This window comes from Scomber japonicus, chromosome 15 (genome assembly GCF_027409825.1).
Source record: "Scomber japonicus isolate fScoJap1 chromosome 15, fScoJap1.pri, whole genome shotgun sequence".
Classification (NCBI taxonomy): domain Eukaryota; kingdom Metazoa; phylum Chordata; class Actinopteri; order Scombriformes; family Scombridae; genus Scomber; species Scomber japonicus.
Genome location: NC_070592.1, coordinates 17,138,050 through 17,165,148, shown reverse-complemented (window position 1 = coordinate 17,165,148; position 27,099 = coordinate 17,138,050). Strand labels below are relative to the sequence as shown.

Genomic DNA, 27,099 nt, shown 5'->3' with positions numbered 1-27,099 from the left:
AAAGAAAACTGAGACTGCACATGCCCCCAGACATACCTGGCAGATATCTGCGCTATACTGAGTGCACTCGTCTATTTATTATTATTAATCGTCTGGGGTGATGATTGTGAACATCTGTGTGTGGGATGCTCAATTCTCCACAGGCTGTCAGAATTCAGACCTCCTCTGGCCCCATAACTCCCTGGCTCCTTCCCTCTCCAGCCTTCATTGCATTTTGTCTCCTACTATTTGTCATCTTTCTGTCTTTTAGTTATCTCACGATACATTCATGGCTACTCTCTGTTCATGCACACGTACATGCACACACAAACATATGTCAGCATTACAAAAGCCTGACATCTAGGGAATTTTTTATTTTCTACTACCTGGAGAGAGTACAAAGGTACAAAGCTAAGCTGTGCATGCCATGCAAGGGCAGTTTTGCTTGCTGTTCACGTAATAAGCTCTTGGCATGAGAATGCAGCATCTTGACTTCTACACATTGCTGTATTTCATTGATTTCAAATAATAAAACAAAGGTGGTCATGGGTAAGTACAATAACACTATAACCAACAGAAATTAGGGATGGAAAAAGGATTTTATGAAACCCAACTGGAAAAGTTTACAAAGTACTTTGCAAAGTCTGCATTCAAATAAGTGCTGTCAAATAAAAATAAAAACTAAGGGGAATCTTGAAGCTATAAACTGTATCATGTAGTCAACTGAAATATATTGGGTGGAGTACCATTACTACATCTCAGACAGGGGAAGTAATTAGTGGGGAATAGATTAAAGGAATTGTACAGTGAGCTTTAGAGTTGCTGGTAGACAGACTTTGTAGCCCTTAGACAGAATCAGGCTACCTGTTTCCATTCTGTATGCTAAACTAAGCTAACCAGTTGCACAGTTGTACAGATGTAATATTGATATTCCCATATGACTGTAAAAAATTGCAGTCTGCAGGACAAACAGCATTTGTTTAGTCCATGCCAGGCTTTCCGGTCCTGTGGAGACAATGCAGCGCTATGCCATGGAGCAACAGATCAGTAAATGGAGGGAAGGTGGGCTATGAGGTAAATGGCTCAGCAGGGTGTTCAAGAGCAGGCTGTAAGGCATAATGATCAAGCTGCATCCCACAGAGAGTCAATTGTGTGTCTGTGGCTCAGTGCTGCTGTTGTCTCGGTTCAAAAGGAAGTGATCGTAAAGGATTGCTCCTCAAATGCAGTCAGACATTGACTTTCCACACATCTTAAGGGGGAAAAAATACATCACTTAAGAGCCCTTCCACAATGTTGAAATATATTGTAGGGTGTTCCAGTTAGAGTAGTCACATTCAAAGACACACTGTATATTGAATTATAAGAGTGGAAATAAGTTCTATTTAGGGATAAACTGAGCTGACACTGGTTCTGTGTCTTAAGTATGACTCATTTTTAATTAAAGCATTAATCATCATATAACTCCTGTTTTAGAGTGCATTTGAAGCTCAGATCAATCACTGATTGTCAACATTATGAAGATTAAGATTCATAAAACAAACTTCTTATTTCCTAAGCTGGCCCTGTCTGAAAGTTTGCTTTGGGGTTGATTACACAATCTGTGTTATGATTTCATTATCATGAATTGTGAGTATGGCACTGTAAGCATATTTTCCATATTAAAAAAGTAGGACTGTGTATTTTTGGCCAAGTGGAGGCGAGTGCACAGATTAGAGCTAATACTTTTCATATGGAAGGAAAGCAGATGATCTTTTCATTGGCCAGTCAGACAGTCTAGAGAGGGATGAGTGAGCCAGAGATCTGACTGGACAGTTTGTAGTTTGTGAGTTCTTAATTATGATATCAGTGCATCACATTGGTAAACAGACTGGTGATAGCTATTGTGCTGAAAAAGGTGTTCACTTGTGTTGTTGTTCATGGTCATATTTTTCTTTGCATTTTATTGTTCATAAATGTCTTTAGCTGGCATAGCACTTACGCCGTTTTTTTATTTTAATCAGTCCTTCCTATTCTGGCCTTTTCCTATACCTGTGATAATAACTTTCTCTCCAGGCATCTGACAAGTGGATAGTTAGGGGTGGGATGAAATGACTGTGTGATAGATTTGTTCATTAAAGTGAGCTGAACTAAAATCTGTGGAGTCCCTCTGGCTGTCTATCCATCTGACTTTATGTTTCTCCCCCTCCCTCTCTGTTTCTTCTTAATACAAAAAACGCTCTCACGCACACACACACACACAATGCACCACTCACAATTTCCAATACAGTAAGGCAACAGCTGAAGCATTTACTTACTTTTAGCAAGAATAATGTACCTTTTAGGTAAGCAGTTGTGATCTTATTATTAAAACTGTGAGTCAGTATGGCCTATTTAGTTACAGCGCACTAATTCCTTTAATGCTCAGTCAGACCTCTAGCCTACACTAAAAGAGCAGACCTGCTACTAAAAAGACTTATGGTGTTGGCAGCGGTAATTTATGTTTCATTGTAATAAAGCTTAACAGCTACATATCCTTGCATAATGGAAATAACCAAACACTTTCTGTAAGATTTACCGGAGGGTCTTTCCCCAAAGTACATGCCTATTACAGAACTGAGGCACCCTGCTGAAGTCATTTGTTTTCAGTGCGTTACACTGACAACACCCATGTTTTACCAAGCGCCTTCTGTAGCCTCAATATGCCATTCAGTGGGCTGTCATGGACTCTTTTTTGGATGCTCACTGACAGAGGGTTCAAATGGATGTTACTTTAGCTGCAGTGCCATGCAGAAAAGGGATAAGTTTATTCAGTGTGCTGTGCCAAGTAAGACATACCCTGTTTGACTTTGATTAGGTAAACCATATGAGATCATGAGTAGGTATTCAGTGCAATCCAGTGTAAAATGTAAAACAGTGTAAATGTTCCATAAATATCGATATTTATGGAACATTTACAGAGAAAAACCTGAGCTGGGTTATAATGGCCACTTATGGTATGGAAACAGGATGACTTTAAGCAAGTTGTGTGTATGTTAGGCCCTATATAAAATAGCAAGAGAATAGGAGGCTGGACACTGGCTCTTGGGCATAATGTTAAAAGACTTAATAGCTTAAATTAAAATTTGCATTCATAAATAATTGACCGACTGTGTAATCTTGGTTTGAAAGAGTCACAAGAGTTTCTGAAAACCCACAAGGAATATAGCTCAAATACTGCCTGTCAGTGGACTTGTAGATTAACACACTTATCAGCTATATCCTCATGCAGCAGAGCACTTTACAGAGCACCACTCAAGCTCTTATCTCCATCAGTCAATTATAAATACTCAATTAGTCATTTTGGAAGCGCTGAATGAGCCTGCCCCTTGATGAACATGAATCTCATTTCCATTTTTAAAGACATTTTCTATACTTCCTCCCCCTTCTTTGTAGTGCATGCTCTCCACTTTACATTGTTTGTGTTCTGCAGACAAACGGACAGACAGAAAACTGAAACGCCAAGATTTGTAATTCGATATTTTGTGTTCTGTGTGGAAGTCTACTGTTTAGTCTCAGAGGACCTGAACATGCAGACGAATATTGAATACCAAATCAGTTACATCTTCTCTGCAATGAGATGCCTATTTCCTGCTTTACATTAGCGCCATCTAGCGAGCCGCCCTTTTACTTGGAGGAAGTGACGCAGTCAAATTTCTACCAATCAGCGGTCGCGGCTCAATATTCGAACGTCAACTCGCTGAGAGCAAGAGAGAGAGTCGGATGTTTCATGATAAAATGGTTAATTTAGCTGCTTAAAGCGGTTAAAAAATCATTTTGTTGAAGCGATATACAAACCAAATTGCCTGGATATATCCACATGCCGGTAGGTAACATGTTCTCGTTGCTTTCAAATATAACGGCAGCTACAGAAGCCTGTTAGATTAATGAACGTTACATGTGCTAACTAGTTTAGCATAGCACTTTAGCGTAGCCATTTGTGTTGGTAAACACTTACAGCATCGTTATTCGCTGAACCGTGAAACGATCTTAGATACTGAGCCATGGCGAAAGAACGGGCACAGAAGAAGTCTTTCCAGCGGAGTCTGGAGGACATCAAGGAGAGGATGATAGAGAAGAGGAACAAACGTCTGGCCAGTGCCTCGGCTCCTAGACGGTCCAGGATGATACACAAAAGCAGTGGTAAGGAAACCTCAGCTTTTCTTTAACGGCAACTATTAAGAATTTAATTTATATTGAGGATATTTTCCCCAATGATCATAACTTAAAATCAAAGTATAATGATAATGTAGACTTTAAGGTTCTTTCATTTTAAGGGACATATTTAATCCGTGAAATTGACAGATTTAGAAGTGCAGAAGATGTGATTTGGCCTCAAATAAATTACATCTCTGCTGTGTTTTTCTCCCAGGAACTAACTCAACGAACACTATCCTGAAGGGTGTCCAGCTGAACAACAAGGCGCTGGCTGTAGCTGTGCAAGCTGAAAAGGAAAAAGTGAGACAGGCTAATGTTGTGATCCTGCAACTGAAAAGGGAGCAACAGGCCCTGTTCTTACACCTGCTTCTGCTCAAGAGGAAGCTCAAAGAACAGGAAGCACTGGCAGTGAGTCCTCCAGAGGTAATATTAGGAGACCTGTGGTTTGTTCTTGACCTGGACTTTGTTCATCAGGATAATCCAGATAACTCAATAAGTCTAATCACTGAAACAGACTCTCAGATGTGTCAGAATCCAAGAACAATGAAAATGTTTCTCATATTGATTCCATACTTAATTGAAAGTGTATTTCCCCCTTTATAGACACGTCATAACTCCATTTGTTACTAAACCTCACTGACATGTACATGGTTTTGAAGTACTGTTTTCCATTATATATTATATTATTAAAAAACGTATCTGTGTCTTGATTTAGACTAAACCTACAAACATCCCTGCTGAGCCCCAACACCACATGGATTCTTCAAGGTGATTTAAAACAAACAAACAAACAAACGATTTACTTGATATTTGATGACATCCTTTATAACTTGTATGAAAAATAACACCTGTTGCCTCTGATCCTATAGGAGAAAGCCAAGGGGCCAGAAACTTGATGAGCCCAGTGCATGCGAAGTCTCTCCAATTTGTGCAGGTATACACACACACACACACTCTAATATCCCAGATGTCATTTGAAATATAGATAGATAGCTAGGAAAGGTATTCTTTGTATGATCCACAACCAGATTTAAATATAAGCAGTTCTTCTGACCATATAGTAATTCTTTAAGCAAGTTAAACACAAAATACTTTGGCACTTTCCTGATTATCACATGGCAGCTGTTGTATATCCGATCTTCACAGTATTCTATTAAAATATTGGACGCATCCAACAAAATTGAACTATTGTAACAATAATGTTGACTTTGTCTTTATCGTCACAGACCCTCAGCCCCCTAAAATGAATGGACAACGTGAATGTAACAAGCAGGTTACTTTGCCATCTACGGTGGGTGTGAGGCGCCGACATACTGATAGAAGGAGCACCAGGAGGTCTGAGCGTGTGCGAGACCAGAGATCATTGAGTGAAGAGGACCCCATTGTTGGCTTGGGGGCTTCAATAGCAAGTCCTATTTGCAGTGACAATAGAAACCAAAATCAAACACAGCAAAGAGCAGAACCAGAAACTGGGGATCCCATTGACAATGAACAGTTTCAGCACTCTACCCCTGAACCTGTCCCACCAAAGAAAAACAACCAGCAGCAGCCTAGCAAGAAACAAGCCCAGCAGCAATCCCGCACCAAAACAGAACCTGCTGCACGAAAACCTGAGAGAGGCCGCAAGCCAGACCGTGCCCCATTAAAGAAACCATGGGAGAACCCCAAACCAAGAGCCCGTTCCAAGAGTCGGGACCGGTCAGCCACACGGACCAAAACGGCAGGCTGTCCAACACAGGGAAACAAACTCAACACCTCACTGGGATTTAATGACACGTTCGACTTCGACTGTGAAGAGACTGTCCACATCACACCATTCAGGGCCAAGGCGGAAGACAATCAGCCAGCCACAACCATCAGCGAAGACCCCCCACAGGCCCAAAAAGAGGCTTCACCTTTGGTTTTCAACAAGAATGAACTCAGCTCGTCATCACCATCTTCTGAGTCAGAGGACAGCCTTTATGTCCCTCAGAAGGTCAGGAGGAGACAGACCTCCCCAGAAAACACAAAGATGATCACCACTCGCAGAGGTCGGCCCTCTAAAGTGGTCAGACGGAAAGAAAACATCCCTCCAAAACAGGAGATCTCTGGTGAGCATTTTGATTCGTCATTTTGAAGTCCAACTTCATGTTTAATTGTAATGGGATAAGACTAAGTGTATTTTTTTTTCTTTTTCTTTTTAAGTCTTTAGAGATGATGAGTCAAGCTCTGTGGTCATGAAGCCTGGAAAGGAAGAATTTAATCTCCGTGAGTCTGCTGACTTGAGCTTCTCTAACAGCCCTGACCCTGAAAGGTTGGGACAGGAAAATCACCACGGTGAGTAAATGCCATGAACATGTTGAGTTTGTGTCTCCTTGGTTACCAGAGACTATAAAGGCTTATGAAGAAAACACAATACTTTATCTGCATCTTGTCCATGAGTATTTAGACAGTTGTAATGGCAACACATCACTTTATTCAGAACTTTGTCCACTGTTTTTATTATTGTCCAAATTGCATGTCCATCCTTCCACTGTGGATTCATTTACTTGTTCTGACAGGATGGTCATTTTTCAGCAAATTGACTACTTGACTACACATTGCTGTTGAATATCTTTCAGTCTGCGTTGACCATTAGCATTTTAAACAAACTAAGCCCATTGCAAAACATGAAAACTCTTTGCACATTTCATCAGTAGTGCTGCTCAAGAAAGTTGCTGTGTTATCTTGTCCTGTGATGACCTGTAAAAAAAAATCTTTGAATGGATTGAACATGGTTGTGTGTGTTTGTGCTGGTTTTTCCAGAGCCTCACAGGGAGGAAACTGAGGAGGACTGTTTGCCGCCTGTCAGCCCTCTGGTTGAAGCTGAGATGATGAGAATAGACAACGTCCTATCCAATTTTGGAGATTCTTCCTGTGAAGCTCCATCTCTTTTACCCAACCAAACACCCCAGAGAGTTAAGACATGCAAGAAGCGTAAGTTTTTGTCTCATCCAGAAAAAAGGGTTGTCCACTTAAAATATCACAATATTACTGTTAAAATCTCATCCTCCTGGCATGAACCACCAACATCTTTAAGCTCTGATCGTGTTTCACTTGTATTGTCACTTCACCATGCGTTGACTTCTTTGCACTCTGTTAAAAGCTGTTCACTCAATCAGACACACATCTGTTTGTTTGTTTTTCTTTTAATTTGGAATGATTTCTTTTTTTCTTACTTTTGGATTACATCTATCTTCACGTTTCCATAGGTGGGCTTGGTATAAGGCCAGCAGGGCGGGGATTGAGTCTGTGTGATGTGAGCAATCTGTCCCCTGCAGCCTATCGTAAGTTCTCCTGTGGTGGGTCGCGCCCTTCTGATGCCCGATGCTCCACCCCTGTTCCTGCTCGTAAACGGCGATCCACTATGGTGGTGGACTACAAGGAGCCCTCGTTACACGCGTAAGTTTACAAGTGGATGTTGCTGTTACTGTGAATTCTTTAAGAGACTTTTTATTATGTAAATGGTTGACACTTGTATTCTCATCTTGACAGGAAACTTCGGCGGGGAGACAAATTTACAGACTTGCAGTTCCTCCGTTCTCCTATTTTCAAACAGAAGCCTGGTAGGCAGTCTGTCCAGAATTCAAGGAAATCTATCAACGACCAGCAGTCATTTGAGAAATACAATGAGTCATTTGTTGGATGTCGCTGAAACCACTTTGTCCTCACTGAGCTCTGTGTGTTGACTTGCATTGTCAGTTTTAATGTGATTTTGGTAATGTGATGACAAGTGATCACTCTGTTTTTCACTCTGTGTTGAATTTCTTTATATGATGAAGAACGACTGCGATCAGTTGTAGATTTTGTTCCCTTCTTATTTTACCAATCTTTATTATTTTTCCTCTTTCCGATCTCTTTCATCTCTTCATTTCTCCTCTTTATCGTAAGGTAAATGTAGTAATGGCTTATTTCTGATTCAGCCCACATTTTCCTTTTTTGTAAATCATCATCATACTTTTAGGCTGTATGGTTTTATTATGAGATTCTAAATATGGATACATTTATTTATGTCATCTAATGGATTCCCATTTATATCTTCTGTAATCTTACTTTGTGTTGTATGATGTGACAATAAACTTTATTGCTTCATTTACTCTATTGCTTCATACAAGTATGTATATATTAATGGCTACATCAGAAGCAGAATTAAATAGCTGTTATGTCAGTTGTGCAAATGAAGTCTGTGTTTGGTGCAGATGAGGAAAATCACATTAATACTGAAGAAAACTACAGACATTAACTTAGCCTCACTTCTGTTTTATTCAGTCTATAAAATAGGCTAATACTATGTCATTAAAACCAATTATACAAAGCATGAAAGGATTTTTCCAGACATTACAAAATGTATTTTTTTCCCTAAAGTTTGAAAAGTACAAACACCTTTTTACAAAACAGCAAAACTACATAGTATTGCACAATCTTTTCATTTATCTCCAAAGTATAAAGTTTGGAATCTCCATCTGCAGGACAAAATTAAGAAAGAATAAATTAAGACTTTGTCTTAAGCATATTTTCTTTTAAATTACAGCACATAAATAAGAATAAACTCTAGATAATTAAATTAGTCCTTAGTCAACAGCAGTAATTTATATGTAAAACAAATTCAGGGGAAAAGAAGATGCTCTTATAGATGTTAACTAATACTTGGAAAAATAAAAGTGCATTTTGATAGTCAAACTGTCCTACGTGGCTTATTGAGAAAAAAAACAATTACTTTTTTAGTTATGAAACAGAAAATATATGTTATATACACATTTAAAATATACAGTGGGTATAAGTGCTTTAAAATTAAAATCTGTACAAATTTAAAGTATGTATTCCTCTTTTGGCAGGATGAACTCATCACAGACAAACTTTGACCTCATCAGCGCTGTGCACGTTCAGCACAGAACAGAGTTAAACAGACAGGAAAACCTGACCTCTCAGTCACATTCCTCACAGGTAACACTTGTGTAATGACACCACACACTGTATATGTGGTTACTGCTCATGACATCTCTACCTGAGTCAACTGAGAGGAAGATGCAGAGGATGTAAGTATGAAAAGGAAGAGATGGAGAGACATAAGTAAGGTGTGGTGAATCTCTGCTTTTTTGCACACCACTGTAACAGAAGTGTTCTGCCTTGTTTAATATCCGTTACTATTACACCTCTTACTGTCCTTTCTTTCCATGGGACCCTGGGATATGTGATGAAATACGAAGACACCGTGCTTCTTATGTTTCGTATCAGCAACAGTCTTGCAGGTCTTCAAAGAGGCCTTCCCTCGTGGCCTAACTTTCAGTGTAAATATCAGTCTCAGCTACTGAATCAGGATCTGGCCCGGCATGCATCAAACATTAAAGAGCGTTGATCTGAGACGCCTGATATGTTTCTGAAACCTTACTGCTCCAGAATCAGTAGTCCTATTCTTACCTTGCCCATGCTGGCATTTGCATTACCCACAATCTAGCCATAACAGTTTACAGTCTGAGGGCCATCTCATCGTTTATTAAGGTAAGGAGCAACTTCTTCTTCTTCTTCTGTCTTCTTCTATTTCTCGATGAGGCCTGCCTCTTTGATCTTGGTGTAGAAAAATTTCTCCAGTAAATTGGCGCACTTGTAGTACTCGCTCTCTGGGGGGTTGTATTCACGACAGTTGGTGAAGATGCGCTGCATGTCAGCCATGAACAACTTCCGCGTCGTGTAGTACCTGCTCTTCAGACGTTCACTCATTGTCTTAAGGTCTGTGTGGGAGAAAAAGCATCCTTACATGAATTATATAGTTGATACTGCTTTTAAAGTATGATACACTGTCAAAAGTTATATATGTATCATTTTACAACTAAACACTACACTGCAATATGTTTCTGAAAACATTTGAGGCATAAAATAGGCGATGGAGTAACAGAATCTTGATTCATATTTGATGCACTGCCTAGTTTGATTTCTCGAACTGGCTGCGTTGAGCTAGCCGGACCTCTTTTGCATAAAGTTGAGGTCGAGTCATGAGCACAGAAAGTCAGATTCAGTGGTAGTCCTTCAACTCGCTGAATCTCCTACTATCCATTGAGAATGAATGGGATCTGTCAACTTGACATCAGTCCCCTAACCCTACAGATCCAGTGTGCCTGCACTATCGGACAAAATGTGTCTGCACTGCTGAGGTGTCTCTGCTTTAACCTTGTCTAAAACATTTTAATGCTCACTTAGTAACTTTTCCAAGTAAATTTGACCAGATAACAGATTAATCAAATAACTGTGGTTCTGTGCATACATACCCATGGGGAAGCGAATGACTTGGTAGTACCCAGGTGCCTCGGTTTTTTTCACAGGCTCCATAAAAGGCCAGGCATTCTGGTGGCTCTAAGACATAAAAAAACATATTAATAAGAATCCCATGTGTGTTAGAGGGAGTGTTTGTGTATACAGAATGTCTGTCTCTCACCTTTACGTGTTGGAGAATGGTCTTAAGAGTGCTGTATAGTTGATCTGGGTCCTTCAGTTCCTTCCTAGCAAAGCAGAGATGACAGAGAACATAGTGTTAAGATTGTGATGTGAACAGTAATGACAAACTGGGGTATTCAGATGAAGAGGACAGTGTTCTAATTGTCTGAGGTGCTGTTTTTAGTTTGACATGTTCAGGTCAAATATATGTTACCCCCCCCCCCCCCTCCTCGTTGGACATCGTGTTTCTTTTATTAAATCGGGGAACACAAATTACGTCACTGAGTGAAGGCACTCACTTCTCCAAGTTCATATCTTTTACAGTAAGTTCAAACTTACCCTTTGCCTATGGGCTTCCAGCCAGTTTCACCTATTGATATAAAAAAACTCAACTTAATTTCTAAAAATGAACAAAATTGTATCAATATGAGATACTGGTGGACAGAGACATACAGTTTTGTATAGACAGGGGCATTATGAGAAACCTACGTATGCCAGGAATGCTCTCAATGGGAATCTGCCGTACTCCTTCCTTAAAACAGGAAAGCCCCGGATAGACTTTTCTGATCTGAGCCTGCTTTCTCTCTATCAGCTTCTTGATGATCTGTGGTGGACAGATGATAATGGATTAAAAGAGAGGGAGTGGTGGGACAGAAAGCATTTAAACATTTAAAGATCAAATTTAAATCCAAACACACACACACATACACACATACACACACACACACCTCCTTCTGTTTCTTGATGATAACAGAGAACTCTGTATAGGGGATGCTGGGGTTGAGTTCACAGCCCATCAGTGTAGCTCCCTCGTAGTCCTTGATGTAGCCCACATATTTAGCCTTGGGAACTTTGATGTCCTTGGAGAAACCCTGAAAGAGAGGAGGGGGTGCTCGGTTTTCTTGCTGGTGTACATGAAAAGGCAGTGAAAACACTACAAAATTCCTGTCTCTAACTCTGTCTTTTGGTTTATTTTCATTGTCTGTATTTGCTGCATACAGGGTGGTGCCATACAGACATTTGTAGAAATATGTGTGAGTGTTGTAAAACATAAGAGATAAAAATAGCACAGTTGAAAGCAATTCCAACAACAAGCTGATTTACAATTGGAACAAGTGAAATCATCTTAGCTTCAAGCAGCTTGTTTCAATAATGATCTTTTAGTTTGGTGGGTCATATAAACTTTATTGTGTTTCCACAGCCAAGAATGAAATAGAGGGAGAATTGCATCATGTGACCAAAGTAACCATTTGACAGACAAAACATATTACCTGTTTTTTGAAGTAGCCAATGGCATACTCGTCAGCATAAGTGAGGAAGTTGAGGATTTCGTGCTTAATGTGATATTCCTTCAGGTGGTTCATCAAGTGCGTTCCATAACCCTACAACCACACCGGCAAAAAAAAAAGGCCAAGGTTAAAACTGACCAATAACATATACAGTAACTTGAACTTATAAAGACACACCAAGCTGAGAGGCAAGGGGCGCTCTCACCTTGACCTGTTCATTGGAGGTGACAGCACAGAAGACGATTTCTGTAAAGCCCTGTGAGGGAAACATTCGGAAGCAGATCCCTCCGATCACACGGCCATCCTTGATCAGCGACAGTGTCTTGTGCTTCCTGTGAAAAACATTAAAACAGATGATCAGAATGTGCTTCCACTACAGCTCCAACTCTAGATGTGATAGAGGATGATAAAGTCTGGGTACACTTACGGATCAAAGACCAGCCGTGTGATATATTCCTTGGGCATGCGGGGCAGCTGATGGGAGAACACATTCTGGAGGCCTACGAGCCACATCAAGATCCTCTTATTTGGCTTCTGGTTTAGGGAGTTACCGATGACGTGGAATTCAATTACACCCCTGCGTTCCTCTAGACGTGCAGCTTCATCACGTGCTGAGTGGGCTGACAGCAGACTAGTCTGTGCAGAAAGGAATTAATTAGTCCTCATGAAAATATACATGATCCTCATTATTGATGATTAATAGATTACTACACATTATTGTCTCTATAAACTTTGTGATTTTGACAAACATACTCTGTACTTGTAAAATTATCATTCAAAAAGGTTTTCTATACCCAACTCTTAAATGTAAGCCACTTAGACAGGTTTCATATTATTCCTTACATGGTTTCTGCCTAACTGGTTACCTCAGGAATGGCGGCAGGGTCAGTGATGGTTGCCATGACTTCATTGATGAGCTCCATGGGGATGTCACCCACCACCCTGGGTCTCTTGTTTTCCTCGTGGGAGAGGGGTTCTGAGGGTTTACGCTTCTCACCAACTACAAGAAAAAATGGACACAGAGGAAAACCTTTATCATTTTCTTTTATACTTTCTTACCATTACTATTGCAATCTATTTTATGTTATTGTTTTACAGCAATATTCTTTAATTGTTAATTCTAACTGAAGTTACCAAGCATTTACGGTCAATACTGGCGATGGATTTGTCTCAATTGTCATTTCTGCATGATGGCAAAAGTAGTTCTTGGTTGTGTTTCACTTCTGTTTCCCGACAGCTTTAAAGTCAGTATTCAACCACTCATTAGCATGGCTAAAATGTGAAACACACAGCCCACTTCACCCATGTTCTCACTGTTTAATGTCAGACGTTAACAATGGCAGGGTAATGACCGGTTTGACTGTAATACCTGGGTTTGGCTCGAGTACAGAAGCTGTTTTCCTGGCAGGACTGATGCTGCCACAGCTGGATGGATCCACTGAGACAGGACTTGTGCTGTAATACAAGGGCCTGGCCACAGGTGGCGCACTGATAACTACAGAGCAAAAGAAAGTAAAATTGAATATAAGAACATTTTCATTCTTGAGTAACATTTACAACAAAAAAGAAACCGTTAAATAACTAAAGAGGAAGGTTGAAGGGTGTGTTTGTAAGGGTGTATGATTCTGGTGAGTCAGTGAGGGTGTGTGTTACCTGTGTGAATAGGAATCTGCCCTCCTGATGCTCCTGCCAAGAAGTCTTGGCTCCAGATCGGAGAACTATGGCTGTACACCTCCTCCTCCAGCATAGACAAGAACCTGAGCCAAAAAAACCACAACAATTTAACTACATTATAAAAGGTTGTAAGTCATGCATACACGGCTGCTGTGTGATTTGATGTTGAGGAGACACAGCATGTACAAACATGCACATGCTGTGTATGAGAGGTTGACTCTACAAGTGGCTAATTGTTTGTTACTCTGAATATATACTTTGTTTTGTTGTGTACTTCTCTGTTTACAATCTCAGAGCATCTGTATCTTTGTTCCTCTTACTTGGGAAAGTGTGTGAGAATGAGAGTTCGTTTCTCAGGTGGCAGCTTGTCCTTCTCCTGTCTGGCCTGCTCCAGCAATTGTTTCCTCATCACAGTGAAAACTGAACGCAGCAGTGTCCGGCCGAAGATCTGGGTGGTCTCGTACCGGGGTAGACTGTCACAGAACTGAGGTACATTGCAGTAGCACAGCCATCTATAGTGAACACACGACAGACAAAACTTTAACAAACAATTGCATACAATCTTCATCTATCACAGGTTTACAGGCCATCTGCTAGTGTGGCTACCTGGTGTAATTGGCTTTGTATCCAGCTGCGTCATCATTGGGCACCCGCTGGCGCCTCTGGGAGGGCGTCTCCAGCTGCCAGTAGTTGATCTGGTTGAGAAACATCTTGGCCAACTCCATAATGGTTTGACGTTCTTTTGATGGCAGGTGGCTGAATTTGTACTGGACAAAATTGTTAACCCCCTATTTGGGAAACATAGGGAAATAAACAATAAGTACAAACAGGAATGTGGACACAGTGAAACACTGCTGAAAGTATTGCTTTTGTATTGCAGCCCAGATGTGACTACCTGTTCAATGCTGGGTTTTTCGAACGGAGGACTCTCCTGTGCTTCTAACATTGGTTTACCCATCTGTAGAATTGATTTCCTCAGCAGCTAAGAAATGAACAGGAGTATGTAGGCTTTATTTGTCGTCACACAGCATAAAAAATATTTTATAGTATGCAAATTACAGCCTTATTACAATTCAGGTGTAGAAACAAACATTTTGATAATCGATTAATATCCTTGTGTATTAGACAATATGTTGATAATAAAAGTAAAAGCTTACTTTGAAGAGGGAAAAGTAGACCTGTTTAGTGTCAGCATCCTCCTCTTTGTGAACACATGTGTAGAGATACTCCACATCCAGGACAATGCCTAAAAGTCTATTCATTTCCTCCTCAGAAACATTTTCTAGATGGGTCACATGATCACCTGGGACAGAGAGAGAGCGAGAGAGAGAAATGTGTGACAGTGACACATAAGGTAATTCCCTGCTATGATCACAATGTGAGAGATTTTCAACCATTATTACAGCACACAGACATGTTGACATACCCAAAGTATGAGAGCAGCTGCGACAGGGCTCCTGCAGGTTGACTGTGTTGGACTGCTGGTCAGTTCGTGGAGGTGTAGGAGGGGGGTTCTGACTCTTCCAGCCATTACATTTACAGGCTCCTTCAGCCTACAAAAAGCACAGTCTAAGTGAATACAAGCAGGAAAAAAGACATTGCTAAATATGTAACATTCATAGAAAACTGTCACAGTTAGCAATAAGCTGACACAGATTTGATATTTTAAAGAGAAACAAGATGACATTATTTTCTGAAAAGGAAATGTATTACTGTTATCTAACTTTGACAGTTTACTTGCCAAAGTATGAAACATGTTATTAATTGTGCAATAGCAATATAATAGCTTATTATAAATAGGCCATAGCAGCAAACATATTTCTTAGAACATCACAAGCCACTCATGTTAACTCAGATTAATAAAAACTTTGGTCAGTGTCAGGGGGTGGGGTGAGGACATGGGTGAGGAGGCCTGTCACCATCAGCTGGGGCTACTGCATTGAGCATGCGCATTAAAACAACAACAATCTCCGCCCCGCCAGCAGCTGTCACCCTGTCAAAACAAAGACCCCGTCCCTGTCTGCGGGTGATACGCTGCATAAACTCAATAAACCCTTTCTATTTAGCGCCGTCCTTTGACAGACGGCAGGGGGACACCGTGAAATTTCCCGTGGAAAGCGTACAGCACCGCGCACAAACACATACTCAAACACAGTGTGGGCTGCAGCCTTTCTGCACACAGCCAGCTATTCCCAAGAAGCAGCGCCAAGCCAATGTTTACGTTCACCAACCCCCCACCTAGGCAGAAACATTGCAAAATTCAGGGGACAGCTTGCAGCCGAAGGGCCCTGTTACAGATGCAAGTGATAATAACAATTTAATAAACTGCATTTGTAACATCCCTTTTTCAATAATTGGTTCATGTATGCAAAATGAAAAAAATGAAGTGCGGCAATGGCTTCCTTTGCTGCGCTTGCATTTTGTAAACTATTGCAACCGAGCCCAGCAAATACCATTTATTATGGATATTCAAACCGTTGTTTAATAAAAACTCGGCTTTCATGAAATATCGCATACTTTGCAGGATGAATACACTCCGAGTTTTTCCAGTTTCTTCGGCCGAGGTGAGGAGCGGAGTTGCGCCTTCTTCACGGCGATTCGTGCGGATCCTCCAGCGGCGCCGGAGCCCTCCGTCCCCCCGGCTCCAGGAGCGGCTGGAACCAAGCCCGCAGCTCCGATGGCCGGCGAACCTTGCTGAATCCCAGCGCTGTCGGCCATGATTCGCACTGAACCCCGAGCGGACCCCCGGCCCGGGAAATATTCGCTCTGGCGTCCGCTCTATTCCACAAGCGGAGGATCAGACATGGCGCTCATCATTATTTTCAATTTCTCACTGTAGGCCCATTTTCCTCCGCTAGGGGACTCAAATGGGATAGGCCAATTCCACTACAATTCAGAGAGGAGAGGTCAAAAAAATGCAACCATTTGTAGCAGAATTTCAAGGTCAATGTAACTGAAGGATACTGGTTCACTATGCGGAGCCATTTCTGAGCACATTGTGACTAGTGAATCACGGTTGAGTCATGCACATAAAGGAATTATTGAGACTAACAAAAACATTGTTTTACAGACACTATTCTAATTATTGTAACATTTAAAATACAGACATACTATATTTTTGGTAAGAAAAAAATGTTGAAACCCCTAGGAGGACATGGCATCTCACTAAATTTAGACAATTATTGCTCTCCAGATCTTTGACCCATACAGTACATTTGTCAGGTTAAAGGTCAGACAATTCTTTATCAGTGTCAAGATGAGGGAAGAGAGGCAGTAAAGCCTTAACTCCTATAAAACCAAACACGAATAAAGTTGAAAGTAAACATAATTGCTCTCTGTGAGAACTCCTTAACAAAATGCAATCAAAAGTCCATACATGCACATGCGTTCACACACACACACACACACACACACACACACAAACAGTCTGATTACAATAATAAATGATAAAATGTATTTCGATATTTATTTGGTCATTACATAACAGTACTGTAAAATGCTTGCATTTAAATGTTTTCAGCTGCAATTAAGTGTTCACCGCAAAAAAACCCAAAAAACATACAATTTACATCCCTATTATGTGTTAATTCATTTATTGTTGAATCACCATCGTGCCAGCTGATAGTTGTTACACTGTTCCTACAATATCATCACAATGTTACTGAGATGTTATGGAGAGGCAGACAATTGGTTAATCAGACTGCTCTGCATTCTCTCTGTGTCCTCTGGAGCTTTTACGACCAATGTCTCTGGAAGTTCAGGTCTACTTACAGGAAGCAGCCCTGGACAAAAAAAAGCATCATCATCTGATGCCACTAAAAAAAAAATAATTAGTGAGATGCAACAAAGGTGTTAAAAAATAAAAACCAAAATGTTTGGATATTATTTTTTTCCTGTTGAGAAAAAGGTACAAGACAGACCACTAAATAAATGCAATTTCATTTCTTTTGTTAATAACACTACATACATTTATAAAGACCACCACTGATTATAATTTAACCATTTGTGTGAAAAAAAGGAACAGCAACAAAACTCCAAACCCAGATTGTAGCTTTTTATCTGCTAACTGTACAGTTTTTTTTCTGATTATCTAGACAACGCTCTAGCAAGCATTAGTCCTGTCACTGGTAAATTGAAAAAAGGTAGACTACACTGCAACACCCTATTTACAGTATATTATTTATATATTTATATTTATATATATATATATTTATATCACACTGGCTGTAATTATGACAAGATATATTCATGAGCATCATTAGTGCAAGGCATGAGTAAGACAGATCTGTAAAAAGAGTTATTGACCAGATGTACTGTGTGTGTGTGTGTGTGTGTGTGTGTGTATGTGTGCGTGCACAACATAAGTGAGGAAGAAAGGTGTAACAGACTGTGTGTGTGTGCTTATGTTCTATGACAGAGGGAAGAAGTTGTGTGTGTGTGTGTGTGTGTGTGTATGTATGTGTGTGTGTGAGTGAGTGAGTTCATATGCAAACGTGTTCAAACATACACACATAAATGGGCACGTGTGAGTGAGCCTATGGATGTAATCTGTCACCAGCCAGCCAGCCCAGGCCTAGTTTGTACACACTGACACACAACGGTGTCTAAAGCACTTCCTAATCAAGAGAAGATGACTACTAATTATGATTTAAAAGGTGATTATGAAGCAACCTTACATATTGCAACTCCCCACTTTCTACCATCACTTTTGTTTTTAACCCAGTGCAAACCCAGCGGCAGTCCAGCAACGCTAACACAATGGAAAAGGTAATTTGCATAAAATAAATCATCCAAAGGCAGCGACCGAAGTATAACCACAAAGCGACAGTCAACACAAGATTTCTGAAAGGACACTGCATTAGGAGATGGGGAGGCGGTGGCATTGGTGGGTATACCTCAGGGACTCCTGCGCATTGTTGTGGGCAGAAAACTAGGTGGAGTAGAGGACTTTTGCTGTGCTGCATTGGTCCTTGCAGACACTTAAGTCACAGAGTAAATACTGTGAAACATTGCACAATGCCACTGGGGGCAGCTAGAAGCAGGCATGGACCTGGGATGAAGCCTTAGGGTGGTTGAACAGAGTGAACACTAGTGCTACTTTAGTGGGGGAAAACATGGGTAGCAGTTGGTAGGCAGAGGGAAATAATCTAAAAGGACTACAGTCCACGACAAATGTTTTTAAACTTTCAGATAAAAAGGTCCCAGTGACAAGAGGGGTGGAGCTTAAGGTTCCTCTCTTTGTCTTGCTCCACGCTCCGCCCCCGCCTTTCAGATTTACAAGAATATGCTCTTCTTCTCTAACAGATGTTTTTTGTGCTACTTCTGATAAAAAGGTTAAACACAGTTTTCTTTTTTCTATTTTAGGCCTTGTAAATATACAGGTATGTGCATCCATAATTTTGACAAAATTATAGCAAACAAAATGATCAAAAACAAAAGCAGAAGACTAGTATTAGAAATGCAGTAGTTAAGTCTTAAGCTATCCCACAAAAGGGAAGTGACCACTTCCTGTAAATGAAACTCATATCAACACGTTGGAAGGAAGATGATGAAAGGCTGGGTGCGCTATTGTCTGTAGTATCTGCTATCATAAATCTATCAATAGTCATTGATAGATGTAACAAGCTAGATGACAAGAGAGTAAGAAAGACTGGTTGGGAGGCTTCACCAGGTAGCAGCAGAACCATGATGGAGGAAAAGAGGCAGAGCCATGTGGAGAGATCAGTATAATGGCAATGACTTTGCTACTGCAAAAAAGAAGGGGGTGGGCACAGGCCATCTTATCTTGTTTTAAAGATAAGAGAATTGGAGGAAAAGAGTACAACACATTGCATTAGTAACTGCAGTGGCATTTGGGACATCAGCCGCATTAGTTACTGCTATACAGGTTGGTTGGGAGGAAGGCGTTCTTCATGTTAGTTACTGCAGCACGGAGCCTTGGATGGCTGGGCAGCTTCTGTCAGATCCACTCCTCGGTTCCGCCCGCTGTTAGCACCTGCGGCCTGAGGCTCACTCTTCGGCAATCTCTTTGCTGAGGGGCAAAAATAAACCAAATTGAAGAACAATAACAGAAATGTTGACTGTTCATTTGCAAAGCACCTGTATTACTAATAATAATAATATCATTTTCTTAAACAAACCCTAAACATACAGTTAATCAGAATAAATACTATGTACAAGTTTCAGTAGGATTAATCAATTTGGCTCTGATTATCACTCTGTTTAAAGTTCACAGGGAATATCTGTACATAAAGTGCCAAGAGGTACCTACCAATAGCCATAAATATCTCATTCACATTCATAGATGTCTTGGCTGACGTTTCCATGAAAAGTAAGCTATTGTCATCTGCATAGGACTGGGCATCCTGTGAACACAATGTAAACACCATGGGTTTGAATGCACACACGCATACACACACACACTCAGGCACTGGACAGACAATTAGATAGCATTAAGACTGAATGTCTTGACAGTAGAGTTAATTGGATCCCATTACTTAGTCTGTAATTTGGATGTAATCATATAAAACAAAACCACGGATATCTAATAGATTTTCTTCTGGGACCAAACTTTTGACTAGTTCTGTTCTACCAATTAAAAAAATAAGACTAACTGACACAGTTTGTTTGTTTGGTCTGACCTGGAAGTCAACAGCTCTCTTGTTGGCTAAGTCAGCCTTGTTGCCTGACAGAGCAATGACTATGTTAGGGCTAGCTTGTCTTTGAAGCTCCTTCACCCAGTTCTTTGCCCGTGCAAAGGACTCCTGCAAATGGAAGAAACAGTGCAATTTGTCAGTACCTTCATGCTATCAGTAACTTGTACAGAGTATCATCTGTACAACTTAAAGTCAATGTTGTGAAAATTGCATGAACAACTTCATCAGGGATAGATGAACGTGCCTCGTTTGTGATGTCATAGACCACGATGGCGGCCTGCGCTCCTCTGTAATACATGGGTGCCAAACTGTGGTAACGCTCCTGACCTGCAGTGTCCCAGATTTCAAACTTCACTGTTGTGTCATCCAGACACACTGTCTGGGTGAGAAAGGCCGCTGGAGGGATAGAATAAAGAGAGGGTTGCGTCATCCTAAAACAATCAAAATCTACACCAAAACAATACTCAAAACATCTTCACATTCATGTTTTTTTAAATTATGCAATAGTAATGAGGCATCTGAAAGAGGGAAGAAAGTATGCCTGTCCTGAATTAGTTATGGCTCTAATAGTGACGTATCTCTTATGGTGCTTTTCCACTACACATTTCAAGCACGACTCCACTAGGGATAGTACCTGGTACCTGGTACTGTTTTAGTACCTGCTCTGCTGAGGTTCCAAGCGAGCCGAGCCGATACTAAATGTGACATCATCAGACTGGCGGCCACTGATTGGTCAGAAGAGTCATGAGCCGTCCCACACAAGAATCAAACCCGGCATTTTTAAATACCGGCGACAGCGTTACAGTCATTCGTTTCTCTTCTCTTGCTTTGTGTGTGACAGAAAGCCACAAACAGTAGCAAGTACACAACTGCCTCATTGTTTGTGTTTTTGTCGTGTATAAAACAAAGTCACGGCAGTTTCGCGGAGCAAGGTTTTGATTTCTGCTATCCCATTTTCTTATGTTATTTCTTTTTTATTTGCTTTTGTTTTTTATATATTTGTTCATGTTTATTCTTTCTTTCTTTTAAAATTTCAAAAATAACCCTTTTTCAGGGTCATCTCATATTGTTGATTGCACACTATTTGACTGATATAAGTGTAATATCATAGGGTTTCAAGAGAATCCATTTGAAGACATTTAATCTTTATTACCTGCTTTATGTACTATTGTCTGTGTCATAGTGTTTATTTCTTCCTATTTTTTTACCCTGACCTGTGACACATACAGCTGTGCTAATTCTCATGTGTACTGAATCTTATACTTAATTCAATTAGCTGAGTATTTACTTGTTTGACCCTGAAGAAGACTGCTATGCAGTTGATACGCAGTTTCTCTGTGTATTTATGTAGCCATTGCAGCAAAGGCTTTTCGATTTTTGTGCCTTGACTTTTGTAGAAATTCATTCCCTTTATATTAAAGATTGCTTGAACAAAGGCATGGGTTAATTCAGACACAAATACAGTATATTCCTGCAATCACAACACCCATTGGAACTGCAACAAACTGGAAGCTTGTGGGATATAGCCTGGTTTGTTGATATGATCCTCACCTCCTATTGTGCTCTCCTGGAATTCATGGAACTGGCCCTTGACGAAACGGAGCACTAAGCTGGACTTCCCCACAGCTGACTCTCCCAACAGCACCAGCTTAAACTGACAGATCTTGTTGCCTGCATTGGGTCCATTGGGTCTCGTAGCTCCTCCCCGATTGGCCATGACCTAGTCAGATCCCCCGGTGGCCTGAGTGTAAATCCTCACAATTAGGACTTCTGCTGCAAGAAGTAGGAGAAGAGATTGTCAGTTTAACTGAGTCATAAACAAAGCAATGAACACGTATTAAACTCTGAGGAGCGTCACTGCTCAGAACAAATATAAATATAGATCTTCTAATAATTTCCACAAACACTGACGAAATTAATGCGATACCAAAATACTGATGACAATAGTTTCTACAGCTACATTTTGTTTCAGAGCTTTCAATTCCAGTAAGATTTTCTTCTTCTATTTTGAGTCAATAAGGGACTCTACAGAGCTCAAAATAGAACAAAATATTTGGTTTCCGTGATGACACACTTATGAGAGACATAGTGTATTACTATGTGCAAGGAGTGGAAGTAACAGTGATATGACAACAATAATTTTGTGTGGGCTTTTAGTGGGGGTTTTGAGTAATATCTATCTATTTAGAATGAATTAGATATATAGGACTTCATCTACCATTTATAACAATGCACAAAAATAAAGAGTCTCTTCACCTGTTGTGTAACGTTTGCAGACTAAGCAAAATACATGCCTACACTCTCCTCATTAACTGGTTTGTCCTAATTAACAGGGCCCTGCGGAGCTTTCTTGTTAACAAACAAAAGTCATGTTTACACTGAGTGTGACTCACTAAAACGTATATTGTGTGCATTTCCTTCCTCACAAAACATTTGCAACGTGCATTTTTAAAGACTTTTACATCATGCATCGTTTAATTTTAAATAATTATGTACGACATGATGCAAACAGATACATTTACCTTCCTGATGTAGTTTAACGACACTAAAAGTGCAGCAGAATAAGTAACTAATATACACATGCAATCAAGAAACTAAATCAGGCCAATTATCTAAATTAGCATTACATTAGTTGATTCTAAGTCATTGTTCATGTACTGTGTTTATTGTCAGAATAGGTAATGTAATGAATATATTGTTAATGTAACCCTAATACGCAACTGTACTGTAGTTTTATTGGCTTGTCAGGTTGCAGCTAATATGACTGACAACCTAGTGCACTCAAATGGAGCTTTTCCACTACACAGTTCCAGCACGACTCGACTCAGCTCGGTTTTTTTGCGTTTCCACAAGGGATAGTATCTGGTACCTGGTAATATTTTAGTACCTGCTCTGCTGAGGTTCCAAGCGAGCCGAGCCGATACTAAATGCGACGTCAACAGACTGCTGGCCACTGTTGAGTAGATACTTTCTTGTAATGGAAAAGGTCGTTCCTGGAACCGTACCGAGTCGAGCCGAGTAGTGCTAGAACTGTATAGTGGAAAAGTGTCTAAAATAGAGTCCGCACACTGAAAGTGATGCAGTTCACACACCTGCAGTTCACATTTTCAAATGAAAAACATTTGTGTAGGTCTTGTAGTATTGTTTTTCTCGCTGTTGTTCAATTAAACAACCAGTTTTGAGACAAACTCTGATGACAACTCAGTGGTCTTTTAAGTAGCTGGAACATAATTTCAATCATTTCTCACCACCAAAAAAGGAGACAATGAGTGTATGATAAACTTCAACTTGAAAATAAATAAATTAATGACATTCAATTCTATGTACTGAATAAGCTGTTATTACAAATTAAAATAAACTTTTAAATGTAAATTAATTTTTATATTTATTTGCGAGATTATTTTTGAAGTCCAATATACAACTGAATAAATTCATCTTCTGTTATAGCACTGTGGCTACAAACACATGGAGGAATATCTTGGCCATAGCACCTTCATGAATTTATGAATGACATTGTTAAAGAAAGCAGACCACCACCATCACCGCATACAGTAACAAAAAGCAAAGGAGGCCCTGAAATGAACCACAAGTTAAGAGTTTTACCCGCCCACATTACTCAAGCGTATTACAACTGTGAGAACCTTTGTATGGATACATAGCATGCATTCATGCATTACTTAGTAACTTATTTAGGATAGAACGGCTAACTAAATTGTATACAACAAATGGCTGTTGTCAGGAGACAATCACAGTCTACGTAAGATTTTGCAGGGAGAATCTGTCTTGAGATTTCTCCATTCTTATCCTTTACCACAAAAATCACTATAATGACTTTCATGGTACAATCCCTATCAACTCCCTTATTCAGGACGCAGATACTACACTTAACGACAAAAATTCATGACATTTGATCATGTACTCACATATGCTCTCTAATGCAATTACATACAACGGCTCTGCAAAAAGAAAACATATTATTTACAGTTTTAATTATATTATCTCTAGACGCCTATTGAAGGCCTCTGTGGTGAAATTTGTGACATTGTATTGTATTGTAGGTCATGCATAGCGTCATCCAATACTGACACCACACATTTTTTGTTGCCAGATTTGTACTTGATAATGGCATTAAAATGTACAGTTGCTCATTATAGTATGTTTCACTGCTACACTAATGAGGAGATACTTATATTTATATTCAAAACAAGGCAGCAAAGACGGATCAAATCACCTGTGTTGTCAAGTCAAGTGTTTACTTCATGGCAGCAAGTTATGTAAGTCATGACTACATGAAAATATAACTTCTTGATTACTTATTAGGAGAATAATTGCATGTAACTTTAGTTTGTCTCACTAAAGTCTGTAAAAGACAACTGGAATAACTTGAAGTAATGTAATGGGGGGAAGGGGGGCTGAAAACACCCTCAATCATTCACATCTGTGGAAACCCTTGTGTCGCACTAACAAAGCATCTGGACAGCGAAGTAGAAAGCTTACGAAGAAGATTCATATGAAAGCAGGAAGAAAACAAGTAGGCTGCGCGGACAAAACAGTCACTGCGTTTCTTCACACTCCTGACAGGGACTGTCAACAAACTGCGCTGCAATATGCTCACGAAATATTTGGATCCGGCTGTCATTAGTTGACTGTAAACACGCTTGCTCTTGTCAGCTGTGGTCGTTCTGCTTTGGGTTTTATGGTGGGAGGCCATCTTCCAAATTGTTTTTTGTTGTCTAGCTAGTTAGCTGACTCTCAGTTAGCCAACATTACCTAGCTGTATAAGTGGCCAGTAGCCTCCCCACCAGCATTAACACAGCATATCAAAGCGGCATGGTAAACTACACATGCACCATAAGGCAGCAACAACAGCAAGCTAATGGTTACACTCTTAAATGACATAATTGAACTACTTTGTTGTGACTGGTGTTGATAATCAGGGAGTCGCCTCAATCTCCACATCAACAACTATACCGTTAGCATGCTAGCTCCGTTAGCCTTCCACCCACTGACCTGAATCCACCCATTTTAGCTGCTAGCTATCACAAAGTCAGCTGTCATATCGCTTGCTATACCGGACACTCCTTTGCTGCTTGCTAATTGCACCACATTGGCACCAAAGAGGTCAGACGGTTTGATTAATACGTGACAAAGGCCTGCATTCCCTTTGCTATGAACCATCACCGACATTAGCTAGCGTTGGTCCCCGATGACAAACCACAACTAGTCGATTCATGTCAAGTACGCTGACGTTACCTGAGAGCCCGACGACGTTTTGAACTTTAAAAACCACCGCTGTAGTCTCTTACGCACGGAAGCCGGGACACTATGGTGAGATGGTGTTGGGGATAAACAAGAAAAATTATTTCAACGATCCCGTCACGTCTCCTCCTTTCTTTCTTCTCGCAACTTCCCCTTAAAACCAAAACACAAACAATCTCTTCCGCCCCCCGTGCCACGTCACGCTGCACGTCTGCGCCCCATAGTCTCCCCGCTTCAGGAGCCAAAACTAAACAAGGACCCGTGTGACAGGTTTATACTCCCGTGGATCAGAAATGCTTTTAGTCTAGCAAAAATAACAACAGAGGTACGTGTAGTTTATTTTACAGTGATGTCGTCTCTGTTCTCTATGTTGTTACTTACTGGAACATAACAGAAAAAAAATACATAGTCTAATACAAAAAAGCAATACATGCAGAATTTATTTTATATCAAGAAAAGAAAACAATAAGAGAAATGTGCAGAAGGTGCTAATAAAACCCACAAGGGACTTGTTGGATGGCCCTCCTATGGTGAGACATAGCCTAGCTATAACATTAAAACTACAGACAAAAGCTAAATAAAAACTTTAACTACATTTTTAAAGTGTAACAGAAAATGTGACAATTTACTGACACATAGAATTATAGTAAAAGCGGTTATGATGTTGAATTACTTAATTGACCCAAAAAGAAGAGTTTGGTAATTTCTTAAATGCCTTTAGATTGGTGAGATTTCTAATATAATATAGGCTAATATAATAACAAGAAGGACCTCTGAATCAGTTTAAAAATTACGAAAAAGTTGTCCTGGCAAAGGTTAGGTGGAGTTAATTAGCTGACCCTATTATAGTTATTGGTTTGGAAGTTGAGGTGAAATCATTTTTGAAAACAGGGAGTAGGTTGTAGACCTGAATTAGAAAATATTGGGAATTGGCTCTTTAAGTATATTTATCAATTCAATAAAATAAGAGAAGTCTCTTTTAAAATCATACACAGATTTTACCAAGCAAATCAAAACCATGACATTTGAAAATGGATCATGTAAATTGTAAATTCCCTTATTTATTAAGATTAAGATATTTATTAGGAAAGAAACCAAGCAACACATGAAAACTATTTTCAATGATTAAATAATGTCTTCTTTCATTTTTATCTTGTTTAATTTATTGTGATTGACTGATGCCACTTGAATGTTCAATTTTATATAATAAACTTAAAAAAAAAAAAAAAAACATCCTACAACTACTGATATTATGATTCTTTATTCCTGTAACTAATTTGAGGGAAAAGACAACTTGAGAACATACCCTCAATAACCCTGTTTGATGATTTATCTCTGTGTATATCTTTGTATTTAGGTTCTGGGTGTGAACTATTGCACTGATGTCAGTAATGTAGATAACTATCAACTGAGCAAAGAAACAAAACTAAAGAATTTGGGAGACAGTTCACATTCAAAGATCAGTATTTGTGCATAGATAAGCCATGTTTTGTTGCTGTTATTAATAACCATGTGCAATGACTAAAGTAATGGTTCCCGACCTTTTGGGCCTATGATCAATTAAGATCAAGTCTAGCTTTGACCCCTGATTCAGTTTACAGCCTTCAATGTGGACATGAGAT

At 39.9% G+C, this 27,099-nt stretch overlaps 3 protein-coding genes across 4 annotated transcripts; 1 reads left to right on the top strand and 2 right to left on the bottom strand.

Moving 5' to 3' along the window:
• The first annotated feature begins 3,768 nt into the window (after positions 1 to 3,768).
• On the top strand, positions 3,769 to 8,037 carry sgo1 (shugoshin 1). Its single transcript, XM_053334669.1, has 10 exons — positions 3,769 to 3,820; positions 3,989 to 4,137; positions 4,367 to 4,575; positions 4,868 to 4,920; positions 5,022 to 5,086; positions 5,379 to 6,242; positions 6,337 to 6,468; positions 6,937 to 7,107; positions 7,383 to 7,572; positions 7,666 to 8,037. Exons 2-10 carry the CDS (start codon positions 3,999 to 4,001, stop codon positions 7,823 to 7,825), a joined length of 1,983 nt encoding a protein of 660 aa, XP_053190644.1. The 5' UTR covers positions 3,769 to 3,820; positions 3,989 to 3,998; the 3' UTR covers positions 7,826 to 8,037.
• A 387-nt stretch (positions 8,038 to 8,424) lies between these two features.
• Positions 8,425 to 16,411, bottom strand: kat2b (K(lysine) acetyltransferase 2B). The gene is made up of 18 exons (XM_053334668.1): positions 16,080 to 16,411; positions 14,989 to 15,115; positions 14,720 to 14,865; positions 14,458 to 14,544; positions 14,169 to 14,350; positions 13,883 to 14,074; positions 13,542 to 13,645; positions 13,258 to 13,383; positions 12,755 to 12,888; positions 12,316 to 12,524; positions 12,094 to 12,220; positions 11,871 to 11,981; positions 11,328 to 11,471; positions 11,089 to 11,203; positions 10,939 to 10,969; positions 10,601 to 10,664; positions 10,434 to 10,518; positions 8,425 to 9,899 (listed from the first exon to the last, which is right to left on the bottom strand). Exons 1-18 carry the CDS (start codon positions 16,278 to 16,280, stop codon positions 9,706 to 9,708), a joined length of 2,379 nt encoding a protein of 792 aa, XP_053190643.1. The 5' UTR covers positions 16,281 to 16,411; the 3' UTR covers positions 8,425 to 9,705.
• A 588-nt stretch (positions 16,412 to 16,999) lies between these two features.
• On the bottom strand, positions 17,000 to 25,653 carry rab5aa (RAB5A, member RAS oncogene family, a). Of its 2 annotated transcripts, none has more exons than XM_053334677.1 (6): positions 25,472 to 25,653; positions 21,770 to 21,991; positions 20,463 to 20,614; positions 20,204 to 20,326; positions 19,834 to 19,927; positions 17,000 to 19,593 (listed from the first exon to the last, which is right to left on the bottom strand). In XM_053334677.1, exons 2-6 carry the CDS (start codon positions 21,933 to 21,935, stop codon positions 19,478 to 19,480), a joined length of 651 nt encoding a protein of 216 aa, XP_053190652.1. In that variant the 5' UTR covers positions 21,936 to 21,991; positions 25,472 to 25,653; the 3' UTR covers positions 17,000 to 19,477. The 2 variants fall into 2 exon arrangements, with proteins under 2 accessions (XP_053190652.1, XP_053190653.1); XM_053334678.1 differs by having other exon boundaries at positions 21,770 to 21,988.
• Between the last annotated feature and the right edge of the window lie 1,446 nt (positions 25,654 to 27,099).